This window comes from Agelaius tricolor, unplaced genomic scaffold (genome assembly GCF_023055355.1).
Source record: "Agelaius tricolor isolate 1412-34295 unplaced genomic scaffold, bAgeTri1.0.p SCAF_55, whole genome shotgun sequence".
In the NCBI taxonomy this organism is placed as follows: Eukaryota; Metazoa; Chordata; class Aves; order Passeriformes; family Icteridae; genus Agelaius; species Agelaius tricolor.
In genome coordinates, this window is record NW_027269315.1 from 1989852 (window position 1) to 2006656 (window position 16805).

A 16805-nucleotide genomic window follows, 5' to 3' on the forward strand; every position below is an offset into this window, starting at 1 on the left:
CTCAGCTTCTCAGGAGGAGAAATCCTAAGGAAAGGAATTTTTCAGAATTTTTTTCAGCAAATGTTACGGCTGCAGGATCCCAGCTCCTGCCATCCCTGCAGGATTTGGTGCCAGGGGGTGCCCGGCATCCACCCCACCCCACCCCACACCAGACCCCACTGCTGCCCCTCTGCCCACCAAACCCTCAACCTCCAATGCCCAAACTGAGCCTGGATCCTTTCTGTGCCCAAATCCCTGAGCCTGGGACCTTCTGTGTGCCCAAATCCCTGAGCCTGGATCGTTTCTGTGCCCAAATCCCTGAGCCTGGGACCCTCTGTGTGCCCAAATCCCTGAGCCTGGACCCTTTCTGTGCCCAGCTCCTGGAACCCTTCGAGTTCCCAAATCCCTGAGCCTGGATCCTTTCTGTGCCCAAATCCCTGAGCCTGGATCCTTTGTGTGCCCAGCTCCTGGAACCCTTTGGAAGCCCAAATCCCTGAGCCTGGATCCTTTCTGTGCCCAAATCCCTGAGCCTGGATCCTTTCTATGTCCAGCTCCTGGATCCTTTCTGTGCCCAGCTCCTGGACCCCTTTGTGTGCCCAAATCCCTGAGCCTGGAACCCTCTGTGTGCCCAAATCCCTGAGCCTGGAACCCTTCGAGTTCCCAAATCCCTGAGCCTGGAACCCTCTGTGTGCCCAAATCCCTGAGCCTGGACCCTTTCTGTGCCCAAATCCCCGAGCCTGGATCCTTTCTGTGCCCAGCTCCTGGAACCCTCTGTGTGCCCAAATCCCTGAGCCTGGATCCTTTCTGTGCCCAAATCCCCGAGCCTGGATCCTTTCTGCGCCCAGCTCCTGGACCCCTTTGTGTGCCCAAATCCCTGAGCCTGGATCCTTTCTGCGCCCAGCTCCTGGACCCCTTTGTGTGCCCAAATCCCCGAGCCCTCTCCGTGCCCGGTTCCTTCTTTATCCCGGCCCAGCCTGGGGGGGCCCCTGGCACGCCCAGCAACCACCAACGCAAATAACCGGAGCCTCCTCCGCCCGCTGCCGCCCGGCGCTCGCCGGGGCTCCAATTTCCCGGCGTCAGCCCCGGCGCGGCTCAGCTGTCGTCCCCCTGTGCCCTGTCACTCCTCCGGCCCCGGCCCGAGCGCTGCGGGCTCTGCGGCCACCGCGGCCCCGGCCCCGGCCGCCCCTCGGGGGCTCCTTCAGCGCGGGGGGAGAGCGCCCGGCACAGGGTGAGTGATCCCCGTGTGCCCCCCGTGTGCCCCCATGCGTCCCGTGTGCCCCCCGTGTGCCCCGTGTGCCCCCCGTGTGCCCCCCGTGTGATCCCCGTGTGCCCCCGTGTGCGCCCCATACGCCCCGTGGTCCCCGTGTGCCCCCCGTGCCCCCCATGCGCCCCGTGTGCCCCCCGTGTGCCCCCCGTGTGCCCCCCGAGTGCCCCCGTGTGCCCCCCGTGTGCGCCCCATGTGCCCCCCGTGCCCACCGTGTGCCCCCCGTGTGCCCCCCGAGTGCCCCATGTGTGCCCCGTGTGCCCCCCGAGTGCCCCCGTGTGCCCCCCGTGTGCGCCCCATGCACCCCGTGTGCCCCCCGTGTGCCCCCCAAGTGCCCCATGTGTGCCCCATGTGTGCCCCGTGTGCCCCCCGAGTGCCCCGTGTGCCCCCCGTGTGCCCCATGTGCCCCCCGTGTGCCCCGTGTGCCCCCCATGATCCCCGTGTGCCCCCCGTGCCCCCCGTGCCCACCCTGGCCACCCCCGGGGCTCTGGGGTCTCAGGGTGTCCCGTTCCCGCTGTGCCCTGGGGTGCCCTGCTCCTGTTCCTGCTTCCCGATGGTTTTCCTGATGGTTTTTGGTTTTCCTGATCGTTTTTGGTTTTCCTGAATGGTTTTCCTGGCTGGTTTTTGGTTTTCTTGACTGGTTTTCCTGATGGTTTTCCAGAAGGTTTTCCTGACTGGTTTTCCCACCTGGTTTTCCTGGCTGGTTTTTGGTTTTCCTGGCTGGTTTTTGGTTTTCCTGTTTGGTTTTCCTGGCTGGTTTCTTGACTGGTTTTCCCACCTGGTCTTCCTGATGGTTTTCCTGGCTGGTTTTTGGTTTTCCTGACTGCTTTTCCTGATGGATTTTGGGATGGTTTTCCTGACCGGTTTTCCTGACTGGTTTTCCTGACTGGTTTTCCCAGCTCATTTTCCTCACTGGTTTTCCCGATGGTTTTCCCAGCTGGTTTTCCTGGATGGTTTTTGGTTTTCCTGGCTGTTTTCCCTGGCTGGTTTTCCCGACTGATTTCCCAGCTGGTTTTCCTGGCTGGTTTTCCTGTTTGGTTTTCCCGGCTGATTTTTCTGACTGATTTTCCTCACTGGTTTTCCTGCTTGGTTTTTCCTGATGGTTTTCCCACCTGGTTTTCCTGACTGGTTTCTTGACTGGTTTTCCTGGCTGGTTTTTCCTGACTGGTTTTTGGTTTTCCTGGCTGGTTTTCCTCACTGGTTCCTGGCTGGTTTTCCTGGCTGATTTTCCCACCTGGTTTTCCTGGCTGTTTTTCCTGACTGGTTTTCCTGGCTGGTTTTTGGTTTTCCTGGCTGGTTTTTGGTTTTGCTGTTTTTCCTCACTGTTTTTCCTGCCTGGTTTTCCTGGCTGGTGTGGGTATCTCCCAAACCAGGGAGCTCTGGGTGGCACCAGGATGGATTTGGGGGATGCTGGAGCAGCTCCTGCCCCGGTGCCAACCCGGTGATGCCCATCAGTGCCCCCTGTGTGCCCATCAGTGCCCCCTGTGTGCCCATCAGTGCCCCCTGTGCTCGCTGAGGGGCTGCAGGACAGACAGAGGGTGTCTGTCCTGCTTTGAACCAGGGCTTTGCCCTGGCAGAACCAGCCCTGACCTGGGCAGGGACTGTGGGATGGGCAGTGGGAGTGATCCAGGGATTTCCCCTGGCAGAACCAGCCCGGACAGGGGCACAGGACAGACGGAGGGTGTCTGTCCTGCTGTGAATTCAAGGTTTGCCTGGGCAGAACCAGCCCTGGCAGGGTCAGGGGCTGCAGGATGGGCACTGGGAGTGAACCCAGGGTTTCCCCTGGCAGAACCAGCCATGGTCAGGGCTGTGGGATGGGCACTGGGAGTGATCCAGGGCAGAACCAGCCCGGGCAGGGCTGCAGGACACACGGAGGGCGTCTGTCCTGCTGTGAACCCAGAGTTCTCCCTGGCAGAACCAGCCCTGGCTGGGTCAGGGGCTGCAGGATGGGCACTGGGAGTGAACCCGGGGTTTGCCCTGGCAGAACCAGCCCAGGCAGGGGCACAGGACAGACGGAGGGTGTCTGTCCTTCAGTGAACCAGGGCTTTGCCCTGGCAGAACCAGCCCTGGTCAGGACTGTGGGATGGGCAGTAAGAGTGATCCAGGGTTCTCCCTGGCAGAACCAGCCTGGGCAGGGGCAGGGGCTGCAGGACAGACAGAGGGTGTCTGTCCTTCAGTGAACTCAGGGTTCCCCCTGGCAGAACCAGCCCAGGCAGGGGCACAGGACAGACAGAGGGTGTCTGTCCTGCTGTGAGCCCAGGGTTCCCCCTGGCAGAACCAGCCCTGCCCGGGCAGGGGCTGCAGGATGGGCAGTGGGAATGATCCAGGGTTCCCCTGGCAGAACCAGCCCTGCCTGGGGCTGCAGGACAGACAGAGGGTGTCTGTCCTTCAGTGAACTCAGGGTTTGCCCTGGCAGAACCAGCCATGGTCAGGACTGTGGGATGGGCACTGGGAGTGATCCAGGGCAGAACCAGCCCGGGCAGGGCTGCAGGACACACAGAGGGCGTCTGTGCCAGGGGAAGGGGTGGCAGTGCCCACCCAGCAGGGTGGATCTGCCCAGCCCACAGCATTCCTGCTCTTGCCCTCCCAGCATGACGGAGAAGGAGGTGCCAGAGCCGCCGGCTTCGCCCGCTGCAGCTGGGAAACCCAAGAGCCGGGTAAGTGGAGCCCCCGGCGCGCCTGGGGTGGCTCATGGGGGATGTTCCCTCTCTGTCTGCACCCCAGGAGGCTTTGGGGGGCCAGGGGTCCTGGATCCAGACAGGTGTGGGGTGGGCATTTCCCCTTAATTTTAAGCTGGGCATTTCCCCTTAATTTTTAAGCTGGGATTTTCCCTTAATTTTTAAGCTGGGCATTTCCCAGCTTGGCATTTCACCTTAATTTTTAAACTGGGCATTTCCCCTTAATTTTAAACTGGGCATTTCCCAGCTTGGCATTTCACCTTAATTTTAAGCTGGGCATCTCACCTTAATTTTAAGATGGGCATCTCACCTTAATTTTAAGCTGGGCATTTCCCAACTGGGCATTTCCCCTTAATTTTTAAGCTGGGCATTTCCCTTAATTTTAAACTGGGCATTTCCATTCATTTTTAAGCTGGGCATTTTTCCCCATAGTTTTTAAGCTGGGCATTTCCCAGCCTGGCATTTCCCCTTCATTTTTAAGCTGGGCATTTCCCCTTAATTTTTAAGCTGGGCATTTTTCCCCTTAATTTTTAAGCTGGGCATTTCCCAGCCTGGCATTTCCCCTGAATTTCCTTCCTCAACCTCGATGTTGGATCAGGACATCCTCGTGGTGCAGCTCCTACTAAGGGTTCATTTGTTCAAGGGTTAATTAACAGCCCTACGTGATCTGAGTTCAGAGCAGAGCAATGCAGGTTGGTTTCTGTCTGTGATGAACTCTTCCCAGTATGAAAGGGTAGGAAAAGTGAGGCCAATCCCACAAGCAAGCCTTAAGTAATGAACACAACTCGATTACAAAAGGCTCTCACACCACTCCAAGCCCAAGAAAAGGAGCAGCCAGCGTGGCAGAGCTTGGAAAATGCAAAAAGCTGAAGTCCCTTAACTCAGAGGTTTCTTGGTTTGGAAAGACAGGAGTGTGCTAAGGAAGGCAGGAGCCTCCCCTGAAATGGAGAATGTAAACCCCCTCCCTCTGAATTGTTATAGATTTGAAATTTAGGGGCTCTCAGGCAAAGAAATGAGAGCAGGAAATAACAGTTCTTTAATAGGGAAGAAAGAAAGGATAAAATAAAGAATGCAGTGCACTGGAACAACACTGCCAGAGTCAGAACCCAACCTGACACCCTGTGGGTCAGGGTGTTGGTATCAGTCCCATTGGAATTGTGGCTCAGCCCTCCTGCAGTGTCAGGGGTGGTTCTGCTGGAGCAAGGGGGATCTGTAGAGAAGGATGGATTCTGCCTCTGGAGATCCAGGGGAAGGAGAGGCAGCTGCTGTTCCTCTGGGGAATCCAGTGGAGAAACTGTGCTGGTGTCTCAAAAACTCTGGATTCTATCTGGGTAGGAATGTTTGAAATCTCAGATTGTATCCAGGTGGGAATGCTTGAAATCTCAGATTGTGTCTGGGTAGGAATGTTTGAAATCTCAGATTATATCCAGGTAGGAATGTTTGAAATCTCAGATTGTATCTGGGTAGGAATGTTTGAAATCTCAGATTGTGTCCAGGTAGGAATGTTTGAAATCTCAGATTGTATCCGGGTAGGAATGTTTGAAATCTCAGATTGTGTCCAGGTAGGAATGCTTGGCTCCTCCCTCTGGGCTCTCATCTCCCAATGGGATGCTGTAGTTCTTATCAGCCATGCAGGGACATTCCATAGCTGCTATCAGCAATGTCCCCTCCTGAGGGAGGAGTGATTGTGAGCACTCAAAGAGACAGATAAGGCAAACTGCCCACTTGACAAAGATAATCTGCCATACAGATGGAAATAGAAAACATCTTGCATTGCAATCTTCACCATACAAACTACAAATAACATTTGTACAAATAATACATTTACAGTCACTTCCCAGTCCCTATCACCTGTGTTAGACAGTTTGTCTCTACTCTAAACCAATCCCAAAGTGCCACCATCACCCAGAAGATGGAGGCCAAGAAGAAGGAGAAGAAGAACAGGGACAGGACATGCCCAAATTCCTCTGTTTTGCCTCCTGAACCCCCATTCAAAAACCCCAAAATTCTACATTTTCACCCTGTGATTAATTCACTCTCATTCTACTCAAACTCTTGTGGCTTGTAACTCCTCACACAAAGCTGGGAATTGTTTCCAGCCCTTGGGGTGGTGTTAGTTTTTTGTACTAAAAGCTACATGTACAATATTTACAATCACTTCCCAACACCTATCCCCTATGTTAGACAGTTTGTCTCTACTCTAAACCAATCCCAAAGTGCCACCATCACTGCAGAAAATGGAGACCAAGAAGGAGAAGAAGAACAAGGCAGGAGATGCCCAAATTCCTCCATCTTGTCCCCACAACCCCCAAACCAAAAATCCTAAAACCTCCATTTACACCCTGTGATAATTTTATTATCAAACCATTTAAACCTCTGTGACTTTCAGCTCCTCACCCAAAGCTGGTGATTTGCTCCAGGGCTCAAAATCAAATCCCCAGGTGCTCTGGGCCGTGTGCCAGGGTCTCTGAGCCCCCCAGCTCTGGGCACCAGGAGCGATGTCCTGAGTTCTGAACCATCCCCAAATTCTGAGCATTCCTGGGGTCTGCTCCTGTTTCTGGAGGGATTGAGGAACCCCTGGTTTGCCCTGGCAGAACCAGCCCGGGCAGGGGCTGTGGGATGGGGTTTTTTTGGGGTTTTTTGGGGTTTTTTTTGGGGTTTTTTGGGGTTTTTTTGGGCCACACACCCTCCATCCCCTCCTGCCCCAGCAGCTGCAGAAGCTGAAGGAAATTTTCCAGCGAAAACCCAAAGAGGAGCCGGCTCAGGAGGCTCAACCCAACGGGGAGCTGGTCAGCCCCTCGGGGGGACCCCTCTTCTACATCTACGAGGATGAGGAGGAGGAGGAAGAGGAGGAGGAGCCCGAGCCCCCTCCGGAACCGGAGAAACTGGTGAACGACAAACCGCACAAATTCAAAGACCATTACTTCAAAAAACCCAAATTCTGCGATGTTTGCGCCCGCATGATCGTCCGTGAGTCCTGAGAGGGGGGGGAGGGGGCGGGGCTCTGTCGCGACATCGCCACGGCCGCGGTGTCACCTTTGTCACCTCCCCTGTGCTTTCCACCCCCCGCAGTCAACAACAAATTCGGGCTGAGGTGCAAGAACTGCAAAACCAACATCCACCACCACTGCCAGGGCTACGTGGAGATGCAGCGCTGCTTCGGCAAGATCGTGAGTGCCACCCCGAAAGGGGCACCCTGGCAGTGCCAGCCTCGGTCCCTGCGGGCACCACGCAGGTGCCACCAGCCCTGGGCATGTCCTGGCTCTCAGGGGGACCCTATCCCCTTCTGGGGGTCCCCCCAAACTCTGCCAGGTGGCTCCGGAGGGCTGTGACCCCAAATCCAGTCCCCAAATTTGGCACCCCTGGCAGTGCCCACCTCAGTCCCTGTGGGCACAACGCAGGTGCCACCAGCCCTGGGCATTTCCCGGCTCTAGGGGTCCCCCCAGTCCCACTCTGGGGGTGCCCCCATCTCATTCTGGGGGTCCCCAAACTCTGCCAGGTGGTTCTGGGGGTTGCCCAATGCTGTGACCCCCCCCACTCCAAATTGGGCACCCCATGGGCACCACGCAGGTGCCACCAGCCCTGGGCATTTCCCGGCTCTGGGGGTCCCCCCAATCCCACTCTGGGGGTCCCCCCATCTCATTCTGGGGGTCCCCAAACTCTGCCAGGTGGCTCTGGGGTGTGGCTGATGCTGTGACCCCCCAAATTTGGCACCTTCGGCAGTGCCAACCTCAGTCCCTGTGGGCACAACACAGGTGCCACCAGCCCTGGGCATTTCCTGTCCCTGAGGGGTCCCCCCCAGTCCCACTCTGGGGGTGCCCCAGTCCTACTCTGGGGGTTCCCCCATCTCATTCTAGGGGTCCCCCAAACTCTGCCAGGTGGCTCCAGGGGGATGCGACCCCAAATCCAGCCCCCAAAATGGGCACCCCCGGCAGTGCCAACCTCGGTCCCTGTGGGCACAACGCAGGTGCCACCAGCCCTGGGCATGTCCTGTCCCTGAGGGGTCCCCCCAGTCCCACTCTGGGGGTTCCCCCATCTCATTCTGGGGGTCCCCCAGCTCTGCCAGGTGGCTTTGGGGGGTACCCGATACTGTGACCCCCCCTCCTCCAGCCCCCAAAATGGGCACCCCTGGCAGTGCCCGCCTCGGTCCCTGCGGGCAGGACTCGGGTGCCACCAGCCCTGGGCATTTCCCGGCTCTGGGGGTCCCCCCAATCCCACTCTGGGGGTGCCCCTATTCCACTCTGGGGGTCCCCAAACTCTGCCAGGTGGTTCTGGGGGTTGCCCAATGCTGTGACCCCCCCCACTCCAAATTGGGCACCCCATGGGCACCACGCAGGTGCCACCAGCCCTGGGCATTTCCCGGCTATGGGGGTCCCCCCATCTCATTCTGGAGGTCCCCAAACTCTGCCAGGTGGCTTTGGGGGGTTCCCGATACTGTGACATCCCCTCCAGTCCCTGAAATGGGCACCCCTGGCAGTGCCCGCCTCAGCCCCCGCGGGGCACCACGCAGGTGCCACCAGCCCTGGGCATTTCCCGGCTCTGGGGGTGCCCCAATCCCATTCCGGGGGTGCCCCCATCTCATTCTGGGGGTCCCCCCAGCTGTGCCAGGTGGTTCTGGGGGGTGCCAATGCTGTGACCCCCCCCCACTCCAAATTGGGCACCCCATGGGCACCACGCAGGTGCCACCAGCCCTGGGCATGTCCTGGCTATGGGGGTACCCGTCCCACTCTGGGGGTTCCCCCATCCCATTCTGGGGGTCCCCAAACTCTGCCAGGTGGCTCCGGGGGGTACCCGATGCTGTGACCCCCCCCCCCCTCCAGTCCCCAAATTTGGCACCCCTGGCAGTGCCAGCCTCGGTCCCTGTGGGCAGGACTCGGGTGCCACCAGCCCTGGGCATTTCCCGGCTCTGGGGGTCCCCCCAATCCCACTCTGGGGGTGCCCCTATTCCACTCTGAGGGTGCCCCCATCTCATTCTGGGGGTCCCCAAACTCTGCCAGGTGGCTCTGGGGGGTGCCAATACTGTGACCCCCCCACACTCCAAATTGGGCACCCCATGGGCAGGACTCAGGTGCCACCAGCCCTGGGCATTTCCCGGCTCTGGGGGTGCCCCCAATCCCACTCTGGGGGTGCCTCTATTCCACTCTGAGGGTGCCCCCATCTCATTCTGGGGGTCCCCAAACTCTGCCAGGTGGGTCTGAGAGGTGCCTGATGCTGTGACCCCAAATCCAGCCCCCAAAATGGGCACCCCTGGCAGTGCCAACCTCAGCCTCTGTGGGCAGGACTCGGGGTGCCACCAGCCCTGGGCATTTCCCGGCTCTGGGGGTCCCCCCAATCCCACTCTGGGGGTCCCCCCAATCCCACTCTGGGGGTCCCCAAACTCTCCCAGGTGGGTCTGAGAGGTGTTTGATGCTGCGACCCCCGCCCCTCCAGCCCCCAAAATGGGCACCCCCGGCAGTGCCAACCTCATTCCCTGTGGGCACCACGCAGGTGCCACCAGCCCTGGGCATTTCCCGTCTATGGGGGTCCCCCCATCCCACTCTGGGGGTCCCCCCAAACTCTGCCAGGTGGCTCTGAGAGGTGCCTGATGCTGCGACCCCAAATCCAGTCCCCAAAAGGGGGCACCCCTGGCAGTGCCAACCTCGGTCCCTGCGGGCAGGACTCGGGTGCCACCAGCCCTGGGCATTTCCTGTCCCTGAGGGGTCCCCCCAATCCCACTCTGGGGGTCCCCAAACTCTGCCAGGTGCCTCGGGGGGGTTCCTGATTTGCGCCCCCCGTCCCCGTGTCCCGCAGCCGCCCGGGTTCCGCCGCGCCTACAGCTCCCCCCTGTACAGCGAGCAGCAGCTCGGCGCCACCAAGGAGCAGCTCGGTGACCCCTGTCCTTGTGGCACCGCTGTCCCCTCCTTGGGGGTGTCCCCGAGCCCCCCAAACCCCTCCCTGACCCCCCCACTGCAGGGAACAGGAGCGACCCCGTGTTCGAGACGCTGCGCACCGGGGTCATCATGGCCAACAAGGAGCGCAAGAAGGGGCAGGACGACAAGAAAAACGTGAGTGGGGGGGTCGGGATCGCCCCAAAACCCCCCGATAAACCCCCCCAAATACCCCAATAACCCCCCAATAACCCCCCAAACCCCCAATAACCCCCCAAATACCCCAATAACCCCCAAATACCGCAATAACCCCCCAAATACGCAATAACTCCCCAAAATCCCCAATAACCCTCAAATACCCAAATAAACCCCCAAATACCCCAATAACCCCCCAAATACCCCAATAACCCCCAAAATCCCCATATAACCCCCCAAATACCCCAATAACCCCCCAAATACCCCAATAACCCCCCCAAATACTGCAATAACGCCTCAAATACCCCAATAACCCCCCAAATCCCCCAATAACCCCTCAAATACCCCAATAACCCCCCAAATACCCCAATAACCCCCAAATACCCCCAATAACCCACCCCAAAATCCCCAATAACCACCCCAAAATCCCCCAATAACCCCCCCAAACACCCCAATAACCACCCCAAAATCCCCAATAACCCCCAAAATACCCCAAAGCACCCAATAAACCGCCCAAAATCCCTCAATAACCCCCCCCAAATACCCCAATAACCCCCCCAAATACCCCAAATCCCCCAATAACCCCCCAAATTCCCCAATAACTCCATAACCCTACAATAACCCCTCAATAACCCCCCAAACCACCCCAATAACCCCCAAAATCCCCCAATTTTGCACCTTTTTTGCCTTCCAGCCCCTGGCAGCGATGATGGACGAGGAGCCCGAGGCCACGAAGCCGGTGGGGAGCAAAGCTGAGGGTGGTGAGCGCCGAGGGGTTTTTAGGGATTTTTAATGGGGTTTTTTTGGGGTTTTTATGGGGGTTTTTGGGGTTTTTATGGGGATTTTATGGGGGTTTTTATGGGGTTTTTATGGGGGGTTTTTGGGGGTTTTTTGGTTGACCCATGGGGACCCCCTGGATGTGTTTTTTAGGGTGGGGGGGTTTGGTTTTTGGGGGGTTTTCCCTCAGAAAAAGGGTCCCCAATTCACATCCCCATCTTTGGTTTCTGGTTTTTTTGGGGGGGTTTTGTTTTTTGGGTTTTTTTTTGGTTTTTTTGGGGGTTTTTCCCTTCAGAAAAAGGGTCCCCAATTCACGTCCCCATCTTTGGGTTTTGTTTGGGGGGGGCTTTGTTTTTGGGTTTTTTTTTGTTTTTTGGGGCATTTCCCACAGAAAAAGGGTCCCCGATTCACGTCCCCATCTTTGGTTTTTTGTTATTTTGGGGTTTTTTTTGTTTTTTGGGGAGGTTTCCTTCAGAAAAGGGTCCCCAATTCATGTCCCACCTTTGGTTTTTTTTTTTGTTTGTTTTTTGGGGGTTTTTTTGTTGGGTTTTTGGGGTTTTTTTTGTTTTTTTGGGATTTCCCCTTCAGAAAAAGGCTCCCCAATTCATGTCCCCACCTTTGTTTTTTTGTTTGGTTTTGGGGTGTTTTTTGGTTTTTTTGGGGGGTTTTTCCCTGCAGAAAAAGGGTCCCCAATTCACGTCCCCATCTTTGGTTTTTTGTTATTTTGGGGTTTTTTTTGGTTTTTTGGGGAGTTTCCCTTCAGAAAAAGGGTCCCTGATTCACATCCCCACCTTTGTTTTTTTTTGTTTTTTGGGTTTTTTTTTTTGTTGGGTTTCTGGGGTTTTTTTTTTGTTTTTTGGGATTTCCCTGCAGAAAAAGAGTCCCCAATTCATGTCCTCACATTTGGTTTCTGTTTTTTTGGGGCGTTTTTTTGTTTTTTGGGGGTTTTTCCCTTCAGAAAAAGGGTCCCCAATTCATGTCCCCATCTTTGGTTTCTGTTTTTTGGGAGGGGGTTTTGTTTTTTGGGGCGTTTTTTGGTTTTTTTGGGGGGGTTTCCTTGCAGAAAAAGGGTCCCAATTCATGTCCCCACCTTTCAGTTTTCTTTTTGGGGCGTTTTTTGGTTTTTTTGGGGTTTCCCTTCAGAAAAAGGGTCCCCTAATTCTTGTCCCCACCTTTGGTTTTGTTTTTTGGGGGGTTTTTCCCTTCAGGAAAAGGGTCCCCAATTCATGTCCCTACATTTGGTTTCTGTTTTTGGGGGGGTTTTTTGGGAGGTTTCCCTTCAGAAAAAGGGTCCCCAGTTCACATCCCCACCTTTAGGTTTGTTTTTTGGGCGTTTTTTGGTTTTTTGGGGGGTTTTCCCTTCAGAAAAAGGCTCCCCAATTCTTGTCCCCATCTTTGGGTTTTTGTTATTTTGGGGCGTTTTTTTGGCGGTTTTCCCTGCAGAAAAAGGGTCCCCAATTCACATCCCCACCTTTGGGTTTTTTTTTGGTTTTTTGGGTTTTTTTTGTTGGGTTTTTGGGGTTTTTTTTTGTTTTTGGGTTTTTCCCTTCATAAAACGTCTCCCCCAATTCACGTCCCCACCTTTGGAGGCTTCCCCCCATCAAACCTCGGCATTTTTGACCCCTCCTGCCTTCCCCAGGTGCCTCGAGGGGGACAAAAAAGCTGAGAAGAGCCCGGCAGACGACAAGGTACCCCAAATCCTCACCCTGCACCCAAAAACACCTGAGAAAAACCAATGGGATCTGCCCGGGTGACCCTCAGGGCTCTCAAAAACCCCACAGAGCAAAAAGCCCCAGCCAGGGGGGTTCCTGCAGTCCCATTATTTCGTGGCACTTTATCGCTTCAAAGCCCTGGAGAAGGACGACCTGGACTTCCCGTGAGTTCCCAGCTTTTTCTTGGCTCTTTCCTAAATTTTTGGGGGTTTTGGGGTTTTTTTGGGGGTTTTTTTGGGGTTTTTTGGGGTTTTTTTGGGTTTTTTTTGGGTTTGGCTTGATGTGGTTCCGTGCATTTCCCAAGGCTGAGCTGCTCAGGGCAGTCCCTGAGCCCGTGCTTGGGGCTGGAGGAGCTGATTCTGGAGGAAAAATGAGATTTTTTCCTGAGGTTTTTGGGGTTTTTGGAGGGTTTTGGGGTTTTTTGGGGGTTTTTTTGGGGTTTTTTGGGGTTTGGTTTGATGTGGTTCTGTGCATTTCCAAGGCTGAGCTGCTCAGGGCAGTCCCTGAGCCCTGGAGGATGACCTGGACTTCCCATGAGTTCCCAGCTTTTCCTTGGGCTCTTTCCTAAATTTTTTGGGATTTTTGGGGTTTTTTGGGTTTTTTTTTGGGGTTTTTTGGGTTTGGCTTGATGTGGTTCTGTGCATTTCCCGAGGCTGAGCTGCTCAGGGCAGTCCCTGAGCCCGTGCTTGGGGCTGGAGAGCTGATTCTGGAGGAAAAATGAGATTTTTCCTGAGTTTTTTGGTTTTTTTTTTTGGTTTTTTTTTTGTTTTGTTTTGTTTTGTTTTGGGGTTTTTTTGGGGGGGTTTTGAGGGTTTTTTGGGTTTGGCTCGATGTGGTTCCGTGATTTCCCAGCTTTGTCCTGGGCTCTTTCCCGAAGTTTTTTGGGGGGGTTTTTTGTGGTTTTGTGATTTTTTGGGGTTTTTGGGTTTGGGTTTTTTTGTTTGTTTGGTTGGTTTTTGGGGTTTTTTTGGGGTTTTTTTTTGAGTTTTTTGGGGGGTTTTGGTTTTTTTTGGGGGGTTTGGCTCCACGTGGTTCTGTGCATTTCCCAGCTTTGTACTGAGGTCTTTCCCGAGGTGTTTTGGGGTGGTTTTTTTTGTTGTTTTTTGGGGGGTTTTTTTTGGGATTTGGCTCAATGTGGTTCCGTGGACTTCCCAGCTTTGTCTGGGCTCTTTCCCAAGGTTTTTTTGGGTTTTTTGGTAGGGGGTTTGTGGGTTTTTTGGATTTTTTTTGGTTTTTTTGGGGGGGTTTTGGGGGGTTTTTATCTTTTTCGGGTTTTTTTTGTTGTTGTTTTGGGGGGTTTTTTTGGGATTTTTTGGGCTTTTTGGAGTCTGGCTCCACATGGTTCCATGCATTTCCCAAGGCTGGGCTGCTCTGGGCAGTCCCTGAGCCCGCGGGCTGCGTGTCCCAGGAGCTGATTCTGAAGGAAAATGAGATTTTTCTTGGTGGAAGAACCCCAAAAAACCCCAAAAAACTCAGTGGATTTCCCAGCTTTGTCCTGGGCTCTTTCCTGAATTTTTTGGGGGTTTTTTGGGGTTTTGCTTGATGTGGTTCTGTGCATTTCCCAAGGCTGAGCTGCTCTGGGCAGTCCCTGAGCTCGTGGGCTGCGCAGACTCAGGACTGGAGGAGCTGATTCTGAAGGAAAATGAGATTTTTCTTGACTGCTTTTCCCACCCTGCTTTTCCCCACTGGTTTTCCTGATGATTCTGAAGGAAAATCAGATTTTTCTCGGGTGGGAAAATCACCCAAGGATGAGTGGGGGTCCTTCCCCCCTCAGAGATCCCCTCCTTCCCTTCCCTTCCAGCCCAGGGGAGAAGATCACGGTGGTCGATGACTCCAACGAGGAATGGTGGCGGGTAAGGCTGGGACAACACTTGAGGGGGGCCCCAAAACTTCTCAATACTTCTGTCCCCCCCTATTCTGGCAGGGAAGGGGGGTTTGGGACCCCCAAATCGGCCTCAATTCCTCCTTTGCAGTCTCGTCCCGCCCGGTCACTGGCGGGAAAACGAGGGACGAGCAACTCAGGAACAAACCATTATGAGGGGAGAGAACATGGGGGGGAACAGAGGGTGAAACCATGATCTTAATTTATATAAAGAATAACCGACTTTACAACAAAAGCTGTAGAAAACACACAATGCCTATCCTGGCACCCCCTATCGTGGCAGGGGAAGGGGGTTTGGGACCCCCAAATCGGCCTCAACGCCTCCTTTGCAGTCTTGTCCCGCAAAAACGAGGGACAAACAACTCAGGAACAAACCATTATGCGGAGAGAATATGGGGGGAACCGAGGGTCAAACCATAAACTTAACTTTAAAAAAAATCCCCAACTTTACAACAAAACCTGTATAAACACACAATGCTACACTCCTTGAATTCCTCGCAGGGGAAAATCGGGGAGAAAGTTGGTTTTTCCCCCCAATTTCATCATCCGGGTGCGGGCGGGCGAGCGGGTGCACAAAGTGACGCGTTCCTTTGTGGGAAACCGGGAAATCGGGCAAATCACGCTCAAAAAGGATCAGGTGAGACGAAACCCCCCCTCAAAATCACCCAGGGAACCCCCCCAAGCCCCTCTCCAAGCCCCCCAAACCAGCTGCACCCCATAAACAGCATCATCATCATCATCATCATCATCCTTATCCTTATCATCCTTCCCAGCAGATGAGATTTGCTCTGTCCCGACCCTTCCTCATTTGCTCTGGGGGGTTCCTGGGGGTCTCTCCTGTCCTGAGGGGGTTCCTAGGGGTCCCCTCTGATCTGGGGGGTCCTTGGGGGTCTCCCCTCTCCTGGGGGGGGTGTCAGGGGTCTCCCCTGTCCTGAGGGGGTTCCTGGGGTTCCCCTGATCTGGGGGGGTTCCCGGGGGTCCCCTCTGATCTGAGGGGTTCCTTGGGGGTCTCCCCTCTCCTGGGGGGGTTCTTGGGGGTCTCCCCTGTCCTGAGGGGGTTCCTGGGGTTCCCCTAATCTGGGGGGGTTCCCGGGGGTCCCCTCTGATCTGAGGGGTTCCTTGGGGGTCTCCCCTCTCCTGGGGGGGTTCTCGGGGGTCTCTCCTGTCCTGGGGGGGTCTCCCTTGTCCTGGGGGGGTTCCTGGGGGTTTCCCCCTGTCCTGGGGGGGGTTCTCGGGGGTCTCCCTTGTCCTGGGGGTCCCTAGGGGTCTCTCCTGTCCTGGGGGGGGTCTCGGGGGGTCTCACCCACCCCGCTGTCCCCCCCAGATCGTGGTGCAGAAGGGAGAGGAGGTGAACGGCTACGTCAAAGGTGTTCACGGGCCGCAAAGTGGGGCTGTTCCCCGTGGACTTCCTGGAGGAAATCTGAGGAGGGGGGCTGCGACCCCCGGGACTGGGCACGGATGGGATGGGGGCACCCTGGGATGGGAAATGGGGGGGAAAACCCCAAAAAAGCCCCGGGATTGGGGGGCTGAGACCCCCGAGATGGGGGGGTTGAGACCCCCGGGATTGGGGGCCAGAGACCCCCCCGGGATGGGGACAGAGAGGCTGCAGGGCACGGATGGGATGGGGCACCCTGGGGATGGGAAATGGGGAAAAAAACCCGGGATTGGGATTGGGATGGGGGGGGCCCTGGCTGCGGGACAGGTTTGGGGTCGGGGGGGGCACCCTCAGTCCTGGGGGTCCCTGGGGGGGTCCTGCCCCGGTGCCCCCCGTGCCCCCGGTGCTGGCAATACACGGCTGTGCCCACCCCCCCGTCTCGGTGTGGATTTAATGGGAGGGGGCTCGGGGGGGGGTGGCACTGTGGAGGTGCCAGTGGCCCTCAGGGGAGGGGTCAGTGGTCACTGTGGGGGGGGCTCGGTGGCACCTGGGGGGTGGCACTGCTGGGGTGGCAGTGCCACACTGGGACGGGGGCAGGAGGGGGGCACTGGTCACTGTGGGGTGGTGGTGGTCACCAGGGAGGGTCAGTGGTCACTGGGGGGGGGGGGGGGCTCAGTGGTCACTCTGGGGGTGCTGGTGGCCCTAATGGAGGGGTCGCTGTGGGGGTCCACTCACAGTCACTCTGGGGTGCCGCTGTCCCCAAGGGGGGGGGGGGGTCACTGGTCACTCTGTGGGGGTCACTCTGGGGGTCACAGTCACTCTGGGGGAGCCACTGTACCCAATGGAGGGGTCACAGGTCACTCTGGGGGTCACTCACTGGTCACTCCGGGGTGCCACTGTCCCCAATGAAGGGGTCACTCACTGGTCACTCTGGGGGTCACTCACTGGTCATTCTGGGGGTCACTGTGGGGGTCACTCACTGGTCTCTCTGGGGGTCACTCACGGTCACTCTGGGGTGCCCCTGTCCCCAATGAATGGGTCTCTCACGGTCACTCCGGGGTGCTGCTGTCCCCAAT

At 56.3% G+C, this 16805-nt stretch overlaps 1 protein-coding gene across 1 annotated transcript; it reads left to right on the forward strand.

The window, feature by feature from the left end:
• The first annotated feature begins 3834 nt into the window (after positions 1-3834).
• Positions 3835-15993, forward strand: STAC3 (SH3 and cysteine rich domain 3). The gene is given in 13 exon segments (XM_071456169.1): positions 3835-3900; positions 6633-6891; positions 6994-7091; positions 9712-9787; positions 9874-9965; positions 10678-10748; positions 12400-12448; positions 12542-12636; positions 14274-14325; positions 14856-14878; positions 14880-14991; positions 15679-15717; positions 15719-15993. Coding segments are annotated over 13 exon segments (1092 nt in total). The 3' UTR covers positions 15779-15993.
• The last annotated feature ends 812 nt before the right edge of the window (positions 15994-16805 follow it).